Source organism: Kryptolebias marmoratus, linkage group LG20 (genome assembly GCF_001649575.2).
Source record: "Kryptolebias marmoratus isolate JLee-2015 linkage group LG20, ASM164957v2, whole genome shotgun sequence".
NCBI lineage: Eukaryota > Metazoa > Chordata > Actinopteri > Cyprinodontiformes > Rivulidae > Kryptolebias > Kryptolebias marmoratus.
In genome coordinates this window covers 4988829-5004130 of record NC_051449.1, presented here as the reverse complement: position 1 = coordinate 5004130, position 15302 = coordinate 4988829, and the positions used below count along the sequence as shown (strand labels likewise).

The 15302-nt window shown below is 37.8% G+C and overlaps 1 protein-coding gene across 7 annotated transcripts in view; it reads left to right on the top strand.

Annotated features, from left to right (window-relative positions):
- epb41l3b (erythrocyte membrane protein band 4.1-like 3b) overlaps positions 1-15302 on the top strand; it is a 49944-nt gene that overhangs the window by 12853 nt on the left and 21789 nt on the right. For 6 of the 7 annotated variants that reach the window (XM_037981849.1, XM_017410957.3, XM_017410959.3 and 3 more), the window contains exons 2-7: positions 7792-7967; positions 9834-9971; positions 14006-14110; positions 14405-14447; positions 14528-14603; positions 14994-15212. In XM_037981849.1, coding sequence (XP_037837777.1) covers positions 7803-7967; positions 9834-9971; positions 14006-14110; positions 14405-14447; positions 14528-14603; positions 14994-15212 — 746 coding nt within the window. In that variant the 5' untranslated portion in view covers positions 7792-7802. The remainder of the gene's footprint in view (positions 1-7791; positions 7968-9833; positions 9972-14005; positions 14111-14404; positions 14448-14527; positions 14604-14993; positions 15213-15302) is intronic. The other variant, XM_025004837.2, reaches the window with a different exon arrangement.

Sequence of the window (15302 nt, the reverse complement as noted above, 5' to 3'; positions counted from 1 at the left end):
AGGAGTTTGTTTACATTCAAGCATTGACAAGTTCACTTCAGACAGTCTCGACAGATCTCGAATCGGTAAAATAATGCCCGTATGTAAACAGAGTCAGGGAGAACGATGGAGTCAGACGACAGGTGGAAAGAGAAAAAGTGAAGTTCTTCTTCTTCTTCTGAGAAGAAACAGCGACAAAAAGCTGTGAAGAGGAGTCATCATGAGTACAGTCATTTTTAGGGAGCTAATTGAGCGATGAAGAGCATTAAAGCAAAAATTGGGGCTTTTGTGTTTCTATGTTTTGGTTGTCAATTTTTTTGTTTTGAGATTAATTTACAGCCTCTGATGCGATGTTTAAGTACTGCTTATTGAGCATAACATCCTATGTATCATTGTGTTGTCCCAGATAAGGTAAACTTCCCAAAAGGTTTATTTTAACCTTTCATTATTCTTGCTAACAGACGGTATTAGCAATGAGGTCAGCGCTGATTTACAGATTACTTGTAGCTAATCTTATGAAATGCCTAATGCCTTCTGGCCTGTCTCAGCTCCTGTGTAGAAAGTTATTGCCTCCGCATTACTATCCAAAGATTTACCTCTAATCTTTCACATCAACAGAGATTTTCTCCTTTGTCAAAACAGCAGTGTAGCTTGACAAAGGGGTATCTGGAATATTCTTCATTCATTGTGAGTCAAGTTGGATTGGACGGTTGTTGAATCCCTTTAACGCCGTGCTGCAAAAAAAAAACAGCAATGCTAAGAATGTAAACGCAGCAAAGCGAGCTGACAGGATTTATGGCCTCCTCAGTAAAAACGTTCTTAGCTTGGAGTCACCTTCATGTGACCAGGCTGTCTTCCCCAAATTCTGCTGTAAAGTGTCCTTTCAGTGTCTTAAGGCTCGCTCTAAAATTAGCTTGTCTGTACTCATCTAGTTATAAACAAATAAATACTTATATATATATATATATATATATATATATATATATACATCTCTTGCTGATCTTGGTAGCCTCGAGCAGTTTGTAAAGTCTCACGTAAAAAATCTTGGAGTAATTTTTGATTCCGGTCTTAATTTTGAGAAACAGATTAGTTCTGTTGTTAGAAAGTCCTTTTTTAAATTAAGACTTTTATCTAAAGTGAAAACATTTTTATCTTTAAATGACTTTGAACGGGTGATTCATGCTTTTATCATCTCCCAACTGGATTATTGTAACTCTTTGTATGTTGGTGTCAGCCAGGCCGGCCTCTCACGACTACAGCTGGTTCAGAACGCTGCAGCTCGTCTCTTAATGCGAACAAAAAAGCGTGAACATATCTCCCCAGTGCTTGCTTCCCTTCACTGGCTCCCCGTTCGTTTTAGAATTGATTTTAAAGTTTTATTGTTGACTTATAAGTCCCTAAATGGGCAGGCACCTGCATATTTGTCTGATCTTCTGCAGCCTTATGTGCCCTCTAGATCACTTAGATCAAGTGCCCACTTGTGCTTAGTTGTCCCAAGATCCAGGCTGGTCCACAGAGGTGATCGGGCGTTTTCAGTGGTAGCTCCTAGACTGTGGAATCAGCTGCCCCTCCATATTAGACAGGCTTCAACACTTGGTGTTTTTAAATCTCTTCTTAAAACACATTTATATTCACTGGCTTTTAATACATTGTGAGAATTGTAATGTTATTGTATTTTTGTATGTTTGTATTGAATGTTTATGTGTGCAGCACTTTGGTCAACAACAGTTGTTTTTAAATGTGCTTTATAAATAAATTTGATTTGAATTTGATTTGATATATAACTTGTCTGTAAAAGTGCATGCCTTTTAAAATGATATAAATACAAATACACTGAATTTTAGGTACATATTTGTTCTTATTCATTTATTTTGTGAATCAGACTATTGTTTTTGAGTGCCACGTTTAATTATGTGTGGAAACTATTTGTTAATGTCACGTTTATTTGCAGTTTTTATTTTGTAAGGCTATTTCGCTACATCAGACTTAGCAAAGATGATATTGTAATGTCTTCCCGTACCCATTTATCCAACATAACTCACTCAGTCCAGTTTTATTATGTTTTATTACTTTAGGAATAGTTTATCATTATATCTGGTTTCTGACAGTGTACGTTATTAGACTGACATCAAGTAGTACTGATACTTGGCAGATTTGTTGCTAAATTATTATTTTTAAGATTCCTTCAGCAACTGTTTTTCCCAAAAAGCCTCTAGTGACAAAGCTCGTAGGACAAGTATCACTAGTATTTCTCCTCAAGAATGAGGGTTCTGCAGAAATACCTCATTCCACCTCCATTGTACTCAGTCAGTAGCAGAAAAAAAAACAGCTGCACTGCTAATAAGCTACTCGCACATGTGCCGGTTTTTGTCCATGTGATGTGTTAGGAGGCTGTGAACTGTGTGAAAATTGGTTAAGACATTCTGTCACATCGTATTTGCTTTCTGAGTGGTCATCATACGTGCAAATGTAACAGCGTAGGCTTACATGGGTGATCGTTTTGTCAGGTGATATTGCACTGATGAACATCGTAATTTTACCAGAGCAGTAAAGCATCTGTTTCCAGTTTAAGTTTTTATTTATTTGTTTAATATTGATTAGGAAAAACAAATCCCATCATTGACTATAACAGCAATTTAATATTCAAATATGAATACCTTTTTTATAGATATGTTTCAACAGTAGGCAGATTGCCTTGCTCTATTAGCATCTAGTGTTTTGAATGTCTTGTTTACCATATCACAAAGTCAACAATAACCTTTATACTGAGTCACTTTTCCCATTTTAAGTCTGGTTGGGAGCTTTGCAGAAGTATGTTTAATGGTTTGTTTTTCGATGGCTCTACAAAAAAACACAAGTGACCTCAACAATCTTCATACTTTTATTTATTCTCTATGTATCAGGGATAATGCTGTTAGGCACACTGGACGTACAGTGCATCTATTGTTCTGCACAAAGAGTGTATAGTAATTTGCTGATTCACAACCCCTGTTGCTTGCTGGGCTTTTCAAGGATAGACAAATAAAACATTAACAACATAAAACTTCAACAAATTGAGCAATATAAAGCTATAACATAATTAGTAATATTAAAATCCCAAAGAACATTTTTTGTATGTTTTTTGTTGTTTTTCTTTATTGAACTTGCAAACAGTGTAAGCTGGGAAAAATTAATATTAAAAAGCCTTTCATGTTTATGTCCAGTCATTGTCCTTTTTACTTTTCCTGTGGCTGAGCAGCTAATTTAATCACTTAAACTGATAGACCTGAGTTTCTTGAGTTGGATAAAAACCTTTTCCTTAAAATAGTTATTCAGGCACGCTGAAGATACATACCAGCAAGGATGGATGGATGGATGGATGTTGCTCAGGCAAAGACACAGTTACCTGTATAACACTGTTGCTGCCTGTCACAACAGTGTGACAGGCAAAGTGTTTGCATTTCACAGGCAAATTTGCTGCAAAGTCACTTTTTGCAGAAAAAAAGTCCTGTTTTCATTGTTTTCGTTGTTTTAAACTCTGTGAACTACATTTAAAAAATGATGGGCAATATGTTTGGCAAAGTCCTAAAGGTTTCAAAAGTTCTCTGACTGCAACCAGCTTTAGTATTTGATTGATTTATTGGCTGAATATTTTCTTGATTAAATGAAATTCAATAAATGAAGTAAACAAGAAACTTCTGTAGACTTCAATTAAAAATTAAATAATAAATAAAAAGGAACATTAGTGAATTACCTTATTTACCAACAAAATATATGAACGTATTTGTGGATTTGGAGTCTGGACAGTTCAGCCCCTTAGCAGAGGTGTCACATTTGAGTGGGCAGACCAGCCACATGGTGTCCTGTTACCGTATCTGAGTTGTGTCTGACAGCTGTCAGCCCTGCAGCCATGCAGAGGGGTCTCAACATGGACTGCAGGCCTGCTCAGGATGGGTCTTACCGCGTCAGAAGAACTACAAGCATTCCCGTCCTCGTAAGCTTCATAAGCTCCCGGCAGGACTGTTGGTGTGGGGGCAGGAGGGGTCAGAGGTGAGCCCAGCTGTGATGTAGTCTGGCTAACAGCACTCAGCACAGATGGCAGGCCCCTCGTCCTCCCATAGATTTGTAGGATACGATGTGCACAGGCCGCTCTTCCACAGTGTGCAGAACAATCACAAGTGGACCTTAAAATGGAGGTTCACATGCATGGACACAGCATTTAGAGTCAGTGACCAATTATGTAATGGAGCTTCATACTGATAAGGCACAGCTGCCCTTTTAGCTCAGACATGAGTATGATATCTAACTGAATGTGATTTCATTGGTTTGTTCAGTGGCAGACAGCAGACCTGGGTTACTGAGTCACTGTGATGTTGTTCGTACTTCCTGTTGTAGTATTTTCAAGGTTGCAGCTCTTAGTTTAAGATTATAACAATATATATATATATATTTCTTAAATTTAGACGTTTGACCCTCAGTTATGGTAATAAATGTTGAAACTTATGACAAGACAATTAGAAATAAGTTGAACAAGTATGGCTTGTTTGTGAGGATTGGCAGGAGAAAAACCCTTCTCACACACAAAACAAAAAAACATGGCAGCACAGCTTAAGTTTGTAATCTGAACAAACCACAAGTCTTTTGAAATTACATTCTTTGAATAAACAAGACCAAACTGAAGATGTTTGGCCATAATGAATAACTCAGTGTTTGGTGAAAACCAAACCCAATTATATCAGCACAAACAAATCACAACAACTGACAAACATGGTGGTGAAAGGCTGATGATTTGGGCTTGTTTTGCAGCTACACAATCTTGACTTCTAGCAGTCATTGAGTCGACCATGAATTCCTTTATATACCAAAGTATTTTAGAGTTAAATGTGGCGCCAACACTTTGACTCCGGCAGCTTGTCTTAGCCCAGATTGGGTGATGCAACATGACAATAATCCCAAACACATCTGTGTAACAAAGTGACTGAATATTAATTCCAGACCTCAACCTGATTAAAATCCTGTAGCAGGACTATTAGAGAGCTGTCCATAAACAAATGTCCACAAACTTTAATGAACCAAGGCAAAGGTTTGTGCCAAAATTCCACAGCTGTGTGAAAGACTGATAAGGTCATGTCAAAGTTGGTTATTTTTAAATTAATTACTTTGACTCTTAGTTTTTCAGAAGCACAAGTTTTGCATGTTGACTTAATTTTTGTTCATCTATGTCCCAGGGTGACATGTCCTTTGGTTTTGCTTATCCAAGGTTGTTATAATTAATTTTAGCACTTGGTAAGGACTACATTTGTTTGTTTGTTTTTGCCTTATACTGTATGGGAAGGTTTGTTCTATTAACACCTCTGACCACAAGATTAGTTCTTCTGCCATTTAAACTAAAAAATATATTTAAAATTATTTTATAGTTAAGGTTATTTCTTAAAATATTGTCTGCAGATTAAGTTTTGTAATATTAGGTCAGGGATCCAAAGGGATTTGGGTTGATTAAGTGGATGTTAATCTGGATTAGTATTGAAAATTTGTCTGGAACAAACTTTGCTGAACACCACACTGCAAAATATTTTACGACCTGAAATGCTGAACATTGGGTTGAGCAGGCATTGCTTTATTTATTTCTCAGTTAGCACAGATGGTTAAATTACCATTGCTCTTTTTTTGTCTTTATCTGAATCATACAGACAGTCTAACAAGGCTGTATTGGCACAGTCTCCAGTATGTGAGCAGTAATCTAAAGCATTAAATGAGTTGTGAATACGGCTTTTTGAATGCTTCATGTATGTGCCAGTGCATGGTGAAGGCCACACACAAGGCCACTGTTTGAGCTTTTTTGTGGCCCTGTGAAGAGTGCCTGTCACCAGTGACTGAACCTATTCTTTCTCAATTTCTATGGTGCTAATATGTTCCTCTCCACCCCTCCGTCTATAGTTCCTTTTTTCACGGGGGGTTAAGCGATGCAAAGGTTGTCTGTGCAGCAATGCTCTGTCAGTGGATTACTGACCCGCAGCTCAAGTCTGCCACACATGACACAACAAAGGCACAGTAGAGGTTTTTAAAGGATTTTTTGCCAGAGTTCAGCTTAGTGATGTTTTTTAGTAACGCTTGGATTTCATTTGAAAGTCAGGGTTGGAATGTGAATCTTGTGACTCATTGATTTATTCACATTGATGCTAGTGAGGCCTGTAATCTGGTTTTGGTCATCTTTATTGGCTTTTATAGCCCCTGAGGTTGAGAAGAGTCTGATCAGCATGTTGCATTCACTGACCTTTGGACCTTGAAACCTATGCTCCTGACTTCTCTGAGTCCAGTTTTATTGCTGCTTTGAGTCAACAATATAGCAAGCTAGCAACTTGCTATTCTAAAGGATTTTTTTTCTCCTTTTGCTGCTTGACCAAGTGTAATTCAAAAGTATGTTGTAATCCATTTTTATTATGATTCCAGTGGGATTCAAACAAGCTGCTCATTAGGAAGAAGTAAATGTTCCTTGTGCCTTTTAAACTTAATTATTTAACCAATAATCCAATTAAGTTCCAGCATTCTCTGGTAAATGTTGCAGTTTTTCTTTTTTGAGTCAGCATTGTCAACATTCTCAGGAATAACCTCACTCCAAAGTGTTTGTTGATCTGAACAGCCATGGCTGTAAGTCAGAGATCCTTTCACCTCGCAGTAAACACGTCCCTATAAATAGAGCTGAGGGAGAAACAGGCCCGGCAGCAGAATGACAGGCATTCGTACTACAAACCTCAACAGAGACGCAGTGTGCAGTCACATAAACACACCCCTAAAGCCCACGTCCCAGGATCCGAGTGAGATCCGGCCACCCTGTCATCTTCTTGAAAATACAGCCAGTAAATGTTTTCTCTTATCACCGAGTGCATCCTTTTTTTTTACAGCCAACATAATTGATCTTCAGGTAATGAAAGCTTGTTGACTGCACACTGCAAAAAGGTTTAGTTCTGTTCTCAGCCCCTCCATGCTCTGCTAACTCGCTCGTAGTTTTTGCTGGTTTCCCAAAATGTTCCTTCATTTGCTCCAGCAGACCTTCACTAACAAAGTCTGCAACCAGCAGGAGTTTCATGTGCAAGACTGCCTTCTATCAAAAGCACCTAGTTTGTGTGTTTTTGTTTGTTTATTTATTTATTTAAGGATTGTAAAACTCTGCTGTACAACAAAAGGACAAGTTGACATTTTGTTTTGATTAATGAACATCTAATTAGCTCTGTCAGTTAATTTCCCCCTAATTAGCTAATTAATTTGAACTAACAACTAAATTAATGAGCTAATAGCTGCTCAGATAGCTGTTTTAAAACTAGGCTGACCTGAATTTCTGTAGATGCATAGAATGTAATATGAAAGAGAGCAAGTTTTTTAAACAAATATTCACCGATTCAACTTAATCACTTTTACTTCTCTGGGGAAATTTTGCATAAATCCAAAACTTCACCTCAGGCTTGCACAAGTTTGTACTATTTTCTGTGTTTTAGAAAAACTTTAGAGTCATTTTCATTTTCCCTCAGATTAGTTTAAACCAGTGTAATCTGCCCTCCCTGAATAGGAGTGAATACATCTGTTTTATCATTTGTTTGGGAATCCAGCAGGCCAAGCAGCTGCTATCATCACTGTGATTACTGAGCCAAGAGACTTGAGCCGTTCGTATTAGTTTTTATTCTGCTGTCAAACAGTCTTTAAGCATCCGTGTATTTGCATCAGAGGGGAGCTTTTCACTGCACAGGCTTGACAAAAGGGTGGTTTTAAATAAGTTCATAACGAGCCGTCTGACTCATCGAATTTTCTTCTGTACCCTCCTTTTTGCCTCCACTCCAGTGTGATTTACCATGACAACTGAATCAGGCGCAGACTCCGAGGCTAAACAGCCGCAGGAGAAAAAGGAGACGGGGAAGGGGAAAGCTAAAGCAGCAGCCGAACCCACCTCGCCGAAGAACCAGCAGGAGCAGCTCCCAGCTGCCGTCGGACACAGCACCCCGGTCAGAAAAGAACAGGTCAGCCTCATTATAAGCACCCAGTATGAGTCATCTGAGACATTTACCTGCTAATACTTTAATCATGGAAAACAAAAAAGGGTTCAGTCACTTTATTCAATTTTTTTCCCCCACTTTATTGTGTTGATCCATTCAGATTCAAGAAAACATTTCACAGCATTATTCCCTCTCCTGAATGAATTGTCTCTTTGTCGTAAAATGGAAATCGTGGGGGGAAATGGTGACGTGACTTCTGTGTCCTCCATTGTTAGAGTCCTCCATCTGATGCGTTTGACTTCAAGTAAACTTCTCTTTCATTCAGTTCTCATTTCTTTCATTTTAAAAATAAAAAAAAAACTTTCCGCCTTCCTTCAGACATCAGTAAAGATTTATTGTTTTAGTAAATCTTAAGAACTCTCACTCAGCTCTAAACCATCCACACGATGTCTCAGATTAAACTAAAATGCTAAAATTAGGTTGAATATGATATACTAATAAGTACTTGATTTTTATGCAAGCACTTAAGATTGTTGAATAGTTTTTATTTTGCTGTGTTGTTTCTTTGCATCACGTTGCTGTAAAGGAGGCTTCAGTCTCAGTGGTGCTTTTAATTAGATGCTTATATTCTACACAAATATTACTATGTTCTAACATTTGATAATTTGTCTCAGATTTACTTCAACCTTAGATGTAGCTGCTGTAGAAATATCACATTTCAAAGTCAGGTGATTAAAGTTGAGCCAAAAGTAGACTAGGTTTACTTCCCTTCCTAACTTCCTTCTACTGGTAAAGCTATTTTATTCCAGTGTAGCTGCATTAAACAGCCACTGACGGGTGATGCACCGTTGTTGTCAGCGCTGTGTGAATTGGCAGAAACATGACTGAGAAAATTGTCAGCTCTGTGACACAACAGCGTCAGACTTTCCTGTGAAACACACACACTCTCCGGCTGAGGATGCACATATGCATGCACAAAAAGTGGCCTCGGTAACATACATGTGTGAAATACATCCTTAGGTATTTCTAAGAAATTTGAACTTCATCAACTCCTAATCCTGTTTAACTCCTTTGCTGCCTAAAAGTAATTTTCTTCCGTGGCTGAACACTGCTTCTGAGAGAGTTGGTTCACAGTCTTAACCCTAACCCTAACCAGCAATGTGATGGATATAACCTAAGGGACAAGATAAGAAATGAAAGGGCTCATAACATTAAATCCATTTTGTGAGTAAGAAAAAAAAATGTCCCGAAGCTCAAGGCTTCTTTTTCAGCACGCAGTCAGAAAGGGCTTTGTTTTCAGCCAAGTGGAAAATTGGATTTTCTCTATTTAGGACAAAATAGCGGTACACTTCCAGCCTGTCAGAGTGGTACCTGATTACACTTAGAAATGGGTCCAGTCATTATTTTTAGGCTTAATAATGTGACAAAACTGGTTGCTGCTTTGTTGCCCAAAGAATGAATCTTTTCGACGTTCTGATTGTTCTTGATTCAGTTTGATTCATTTTGTTTATCACACCAATTCACAACAAAAGTCATCTCAGGGCGCTGTAAAAACATTCATATACGTTATAAAAAACTAATTAGTAAAAGTTATTTATTTAAGGAAGCGAGCAGATTGCGTCAAACCTTCACTTTGTCACAATCTTCCATCCTGAGAGGCACATTGGTGACAGTGGAAAGGAATGACTCCCTTTTAACAGGAAGAAACTTCCAGCAAAACCAGAACCAGGAGGTTTGAGAGGACAGAGTGATAATTCATTCAGGAGATTAAACAACACATGGGAGGGGAGTAATACTCATCACATGTCACAAAAGCAAGCCACAAACAATTATTCTCATTACAGTTTCATTCATTCTTGTTTTTTGTTTTTTTGGGGGGGGTTGGAGCAGCAGGAAGAAGATCAGGAGTCCCACAGATCGTCGACCAGTCGTCTGACGAAATCTCCTTTGAGAGGAGTGAAGAAGGTGAAGATCATGCAGTGTAAGGTCACCCTGCTGGACGGCTCCGACTTTACAGTCAGTGTGGAGGTGAGTCGCTGCTTTTTACCGTTTACTGCAGCCTAATGGCCGTTATGGTTGTAATCTGGATCATTTAAAACTAGATATGGTGGCAAGAATTTACCAAATAAAAGGCAAATACAAACAAGACACCCTGTCCACCAATTTAACTGAATTCATGATATTTGTGGGCATCAATCTGAAGTAGAAACATGAACATGAAATTTATCTAAACTATTCTATAAAACAGCAGAAAAAAGAAATATGATTTTCTTTACTTCGGGCACTGTGTTAAACGTAAATAATTTTATTTATTTGAAGTTACAGCTCAAGAGAGTATAGCAATTTTGTTTTTGACATCCATGTTAATCACTCAATTCATGACTAATGGTGTTAAAAAATGTTATACAAAAACAGGAAATCAGCATATAAACATATAATAAATTTGTTTTTTACATAAAGTAATCTTTAAATGACTAGAGATGGACTATTTGGCTGCAGGTGCTATAATTTAGTAATTCTAACTCTGTTGTAAACTTTGGCTATAAATTATTGTTTTAAATTCATTAGTTTATCTTACTCTGTTTGTCAGCTAAGACCTTTACATATATTTTAAATCTCAAAAGTTGTACTTTTCTCATAAAGTTAAAAAACACAAGTAAATAAATGGTTTATATTCTTTTAGAGAATATTCTTTGTCTTCAGCATAAACTAAAACTGCTTATTTTGGAAAAAACTGATGTTTCCAAGGTAAGAAACAAAAGTTTATAAAGCAAGTTGTGGGCAAGTTTAAGCCTTTTTTAAGCAACTTTAGTTTACTTCATGAAATGTGAAAGTAAAGATGGATTTCATGGGTTAAAAAAAGATAAACTGAATCTGTTTTCTTTTGCACAACCTTTCAAACTCATAGAGACATAACTGGCAGTGGGAAAAATGCTTCAGTATTAAAATTTGCACATTTACATTTGTATAGTCGAATCGCCTTTTGTGATTTATTCCAAAGTTTCCTCTGGGTGATGAGAGGAAAATCTCCTCATGTGGCAGTTCTTCTGGTCCAAAATTCATTTAGCTTGAAAAGCAGAGGCATCTATCACACAGATTGTTTTGTAACGTCAGTTTTTTCCCAGAACTGTGCGCCCTTGAGTGTAATAATCACACTGATAATGAGTTAGGTGTCCAATATTCGGAAACAATGCTACTAAGTCGAGCTCACAAGAAAAATGGCTTCTTGTTGTAAATGAACAGTATCTTTGTTCTGCCTTGAAACAATTGTTCCTTTTCTTCAGTCATCATTGTTTCAGAAATAAATCACACTCCTGAACTTATTTTACATTTAAGTAATGCACTTTGAGGCTTTTTTTTTTAAAGAGACTTGAAAGATTTCTTTAATGTGTTTGTTTGGGCTGCAGAGCCTCCTCTGCAGATATTTTTAAGCAGATTCCTCCTCAGCAGGGGGTTGTATGGTGGGATTAGCCGATTGTTCTGGTAGTGGTGGCAAGGAGCTGGGTTTTGACTTTAAAATAGGAGCATATGTCAGGTAAAAATCAATGTCAGATGTCCCTTTTAACGCTGTAATCCCGGAAAGGGGCGGTTAAGTCTGGACTTCGAACCTTTGAGACAGACCTAGAAGGTTCTGCTTTGTTATTTTATAGGTTTTTACTTTAATAGAACCACATGTGCACCTTTTGCACTGGTCAGGCATATGATAAATATGACTTCAATAAGCAAAAACAGCTTTTACTAGATTTATAACTACCTTCCTGTGTCACACCCCCACTTTACAGTGAGCTATCACCAACATTGATTATGTGAACAAAACTTAAAGGTGACCTTGAATCAGAATGTATTAAAGAGGACGAGAGCAAAAGGAATGGGTAGAGTCAGGTGGAGGAGAGAGAGAAAATGCAGAGAAACTGAAAGGATTGCATCATTTGTGCTGAAAACCCAGCATGTCCGTGTTTGAGGGCTTAAAAAAACCTACAGGTGCGTTTGTTTATTAATTATTTGTGTGCAGGTATCTGTTTTTATGTTGTTAAAAAAACGTCAAGCGTCAAAATTTAAATTGGCAAAAGTCATTAGACAGTTTTTTTATTTTTTTGTGTATATTCCTGTTTAAAAAGCCAGCAAAACACAGCAGATACGAGATGGATTGTTACATATTAACATCTCAGATAAATGCCAGGGAGATCTCCTCCCCCGCCCAATAAGCCATCCCTGAAGCTAAGACTTGCCCCTGACCTTGTAGTTTTCCAGCTCAACTCAGTTTCCTCCTGTGGGAACCAATTCGTTTCTAATCGTTTCCTGTCATTTTGTGTGACACGAGCTGCCGAATCTCCCCTGACTTCACTTTTGAGGCTGTAAGGTTTTATTAGAGCGGAAAATAAAATCCCACATCTCTCTGGATCACTGTTTCTCCCACATCTAGAGCATTAGACGGTGCTTGGACCTGATCGATTTTAGCTGATTCATCCTTTAGCGGGCAGCTAAAATATTTCATTAATAATTTGCATTGCCTCTCCCACTTTTTATGTTTTATGTTTTTGTCTTTGGTTTATACTTTGTTGATCGTACAAAACAAAAAAAGCTTTAAGTCATTTGAGACTTTGACAAAAATATATTTCTGAACTTACTGTGGGTTATCTGAGGTAATAAGAAAATAGTGCTCAGATAAATAATGAAAATGTTTCAGTACATGTTTGAGAGTACAAGTATCAGTTTTCTAACAGGATTACTGCAAGTCCTGAGACTCTGTGTCGCAACTGCTCTTGTTTACTTTCTAAATTTAGTCAAAACTGATTATAATCGATGTTCCTTTTCTGATTTGAGATCAGTTTACCTTCCAGTTTACTGTTGTTTTTCTTTTTCTAAACAACCCTGGTGAAGGCATTCATATGTACTCGGTTAACTGCTTATTTATCATGGTTGTATATCCTTCTCTCTGATCTATTTCACTGATCCATGTGGTTTTGTACATCACAGCCCTTGTTGTTTTTTTTAATGTGTCATTAAAGCTAGTTGTAAGTGCTGCTTGGAGGCAGCGTCAGTCTGACATGACTGTGCTAATTCCCTCAGAGATGTTCTGGGAGGATTAACTCTCAGCAACCAGCAGCGTTATGGCTGCATTAAAATTCCCCATACATTAAAATGTTTTATTATTCAGAAGGTTATACTGTCTGTATGTGACTGCCTATAAAACTGCTGCCTCAGACTGCCAGTTTCATCCTGACGGAGTGTGCAGAGCATCTGTGTGCCGGTTTTGCCTGCCTGCAAGTGTGAGACGAATGCATTAACGTGTTGTGACTCCTGCTGCTTAAATAATCTGTGGCAGTGATTTCAGCCTGTTCAGATGTGAGGAGCCGGCCTTGGTGTTTGTGCCAACTCAGGCCCTAAAAAATCCCCTCCGAGCTGAGTCAAATGAATCCGTGAAGTCATGTTTTATCGTGAGTCTCCAGCTCGTGACGTCCAGCACTCAGATGTGCAATCAATTTATACAACATTCGTGTTGCGAATGCTCACCTTGAGCTCAAAAAATTGTTTTGTTTTTTTTTGTTTTGTCTTTTTTACTTTGAGGTTTAAAATAGAGAAAATCAATCAAGGTTTCATCGATTGTGGCTCAAGTACCTTGAGAATTATTCTCTGCAGAAAAGGCAACAGATGGCACTGCTAGTTTTGTACATGAAGCTTGGATTTTATGTCATTACTTTGCTAAAATCAGGTTTCAGTTCATTTTGATTTCATTATCTTTAGTTTAATTATTATGCTATGCTATGCTATGCAAGGACAGTAGGGCGGCTGGCAATCCCATGATGCCCCAGAATTTCACAGCAGTTGTGTTCTGCTGTTTTTGTTTATTTAGGTGTTTTCAGCACCTAAATAAGTGGCTGTTTGAGACCTAATTCATAGATTTAATATTTTTCACGGTATAAAACAATAACTGCCTGATCCTCACTAACTCTGGTTGTATCTTTTTAACATCATAGTTCTGAAATACAGATATTTGCGTCATGGATTTCTGGAAATATCTGTGAGTTTAATACACATTTTCTTTTTTTTTAATCTCACAGAAACGAGCCACGGGCCAAGTGTTCTTCGACAAAGTGTCTGACCATCTAAACCTCCTGGAGAAGGACTACTTTGGCATCACATACAGAGACGTCGAGAATCAGAAGGTAAAGTGAAAGAAAATGTTCAGTATGTTGAGCTTAATAAACACATAATAGTTTGTTTTTTGTGTAATTGCATCAGGATTGGCCAGCAAAGGAACTAATTAGACTAAAATTCTTTATACACAATACAGTACTTGAAGTGATGCTGCTAAACAGGCTGACCTTTCATTTAAGAATATATGTAATTAATTGTCTGGCATTTATGACCTTGGACAGTAAAGACAATCTTGTTTATATTAGCAGTTTGCTCTTAAATTGACGAGGACTGTTTCTTGCTCTCTGTGATTGTTTGTGCAGAATTGGTTGGACCCTACCAAAGAGCTGAAGAAGCAAATCAGAAGTGAGTGCGATGGTCAGGTTAAATTGCAGCAACATAGTGGGGAAAATCCACATTCTAATCATTTTGTTTTTACATCCCAGCTGGTCCCTGGAACTTTGCTTTCAATGTGAAGTTTTACCCCCCAGACCCCTCACAGCTGACTGAAGACATCACAAGGTGAGTCTGTTTTATGTAAATTCATTCATGTACTTATTTGCAGATGTCTGCTCAGGTACTTAAGAATGTTGGTTTAAAAATGGGGAAAAAAATATTAAAATGAACCCTTGGTGCAGTGCAATTAAAACACCTACATCCAAACTGCAGTTGAATCTTGATTTTAACCTCATCTTTTTCCTTTTTATGTAGGAGTTAATGTTGGATGTGTGGGTATATGTTTAAAAGTCGTTTTTTAAGCAGCTTTTGAATTACTATGAAACAATTTGCAAAAAATAAAGACCAGAGAACTAAATCAGACATATGAACACACCCTATAAATCTGTAAGGAAACTTTTGGCGCTGGAATGAACAAAACATGATTGTTTTTCTTCTGTTTTCTCCCGCCTGCAGATACTACCTGTGCTTGCAGCTGAGGGATGATATAGTTTCGGGTCGCCTGCCTTGCTCGTTTGCCACCCACACGCTGCTGGGCTCTTACACGGTGCAGTCTGAACTCGGAGACTACGATCCTGAAGAAATGGGCAGCGATTACGTCAGCGAACTGCGCCTCGCTCCCAACCAGACCAAAGAACTTGAGGAGAAGGTCATGGAGCTCCACAAGACATACAAGTTAGTGTTCGTTAAATTAAGCACCCAGTTGTGGACTTGAAGATTTAGCCGCACACACACATTCCTTTATAAAAGCAACGAAGGTGATTT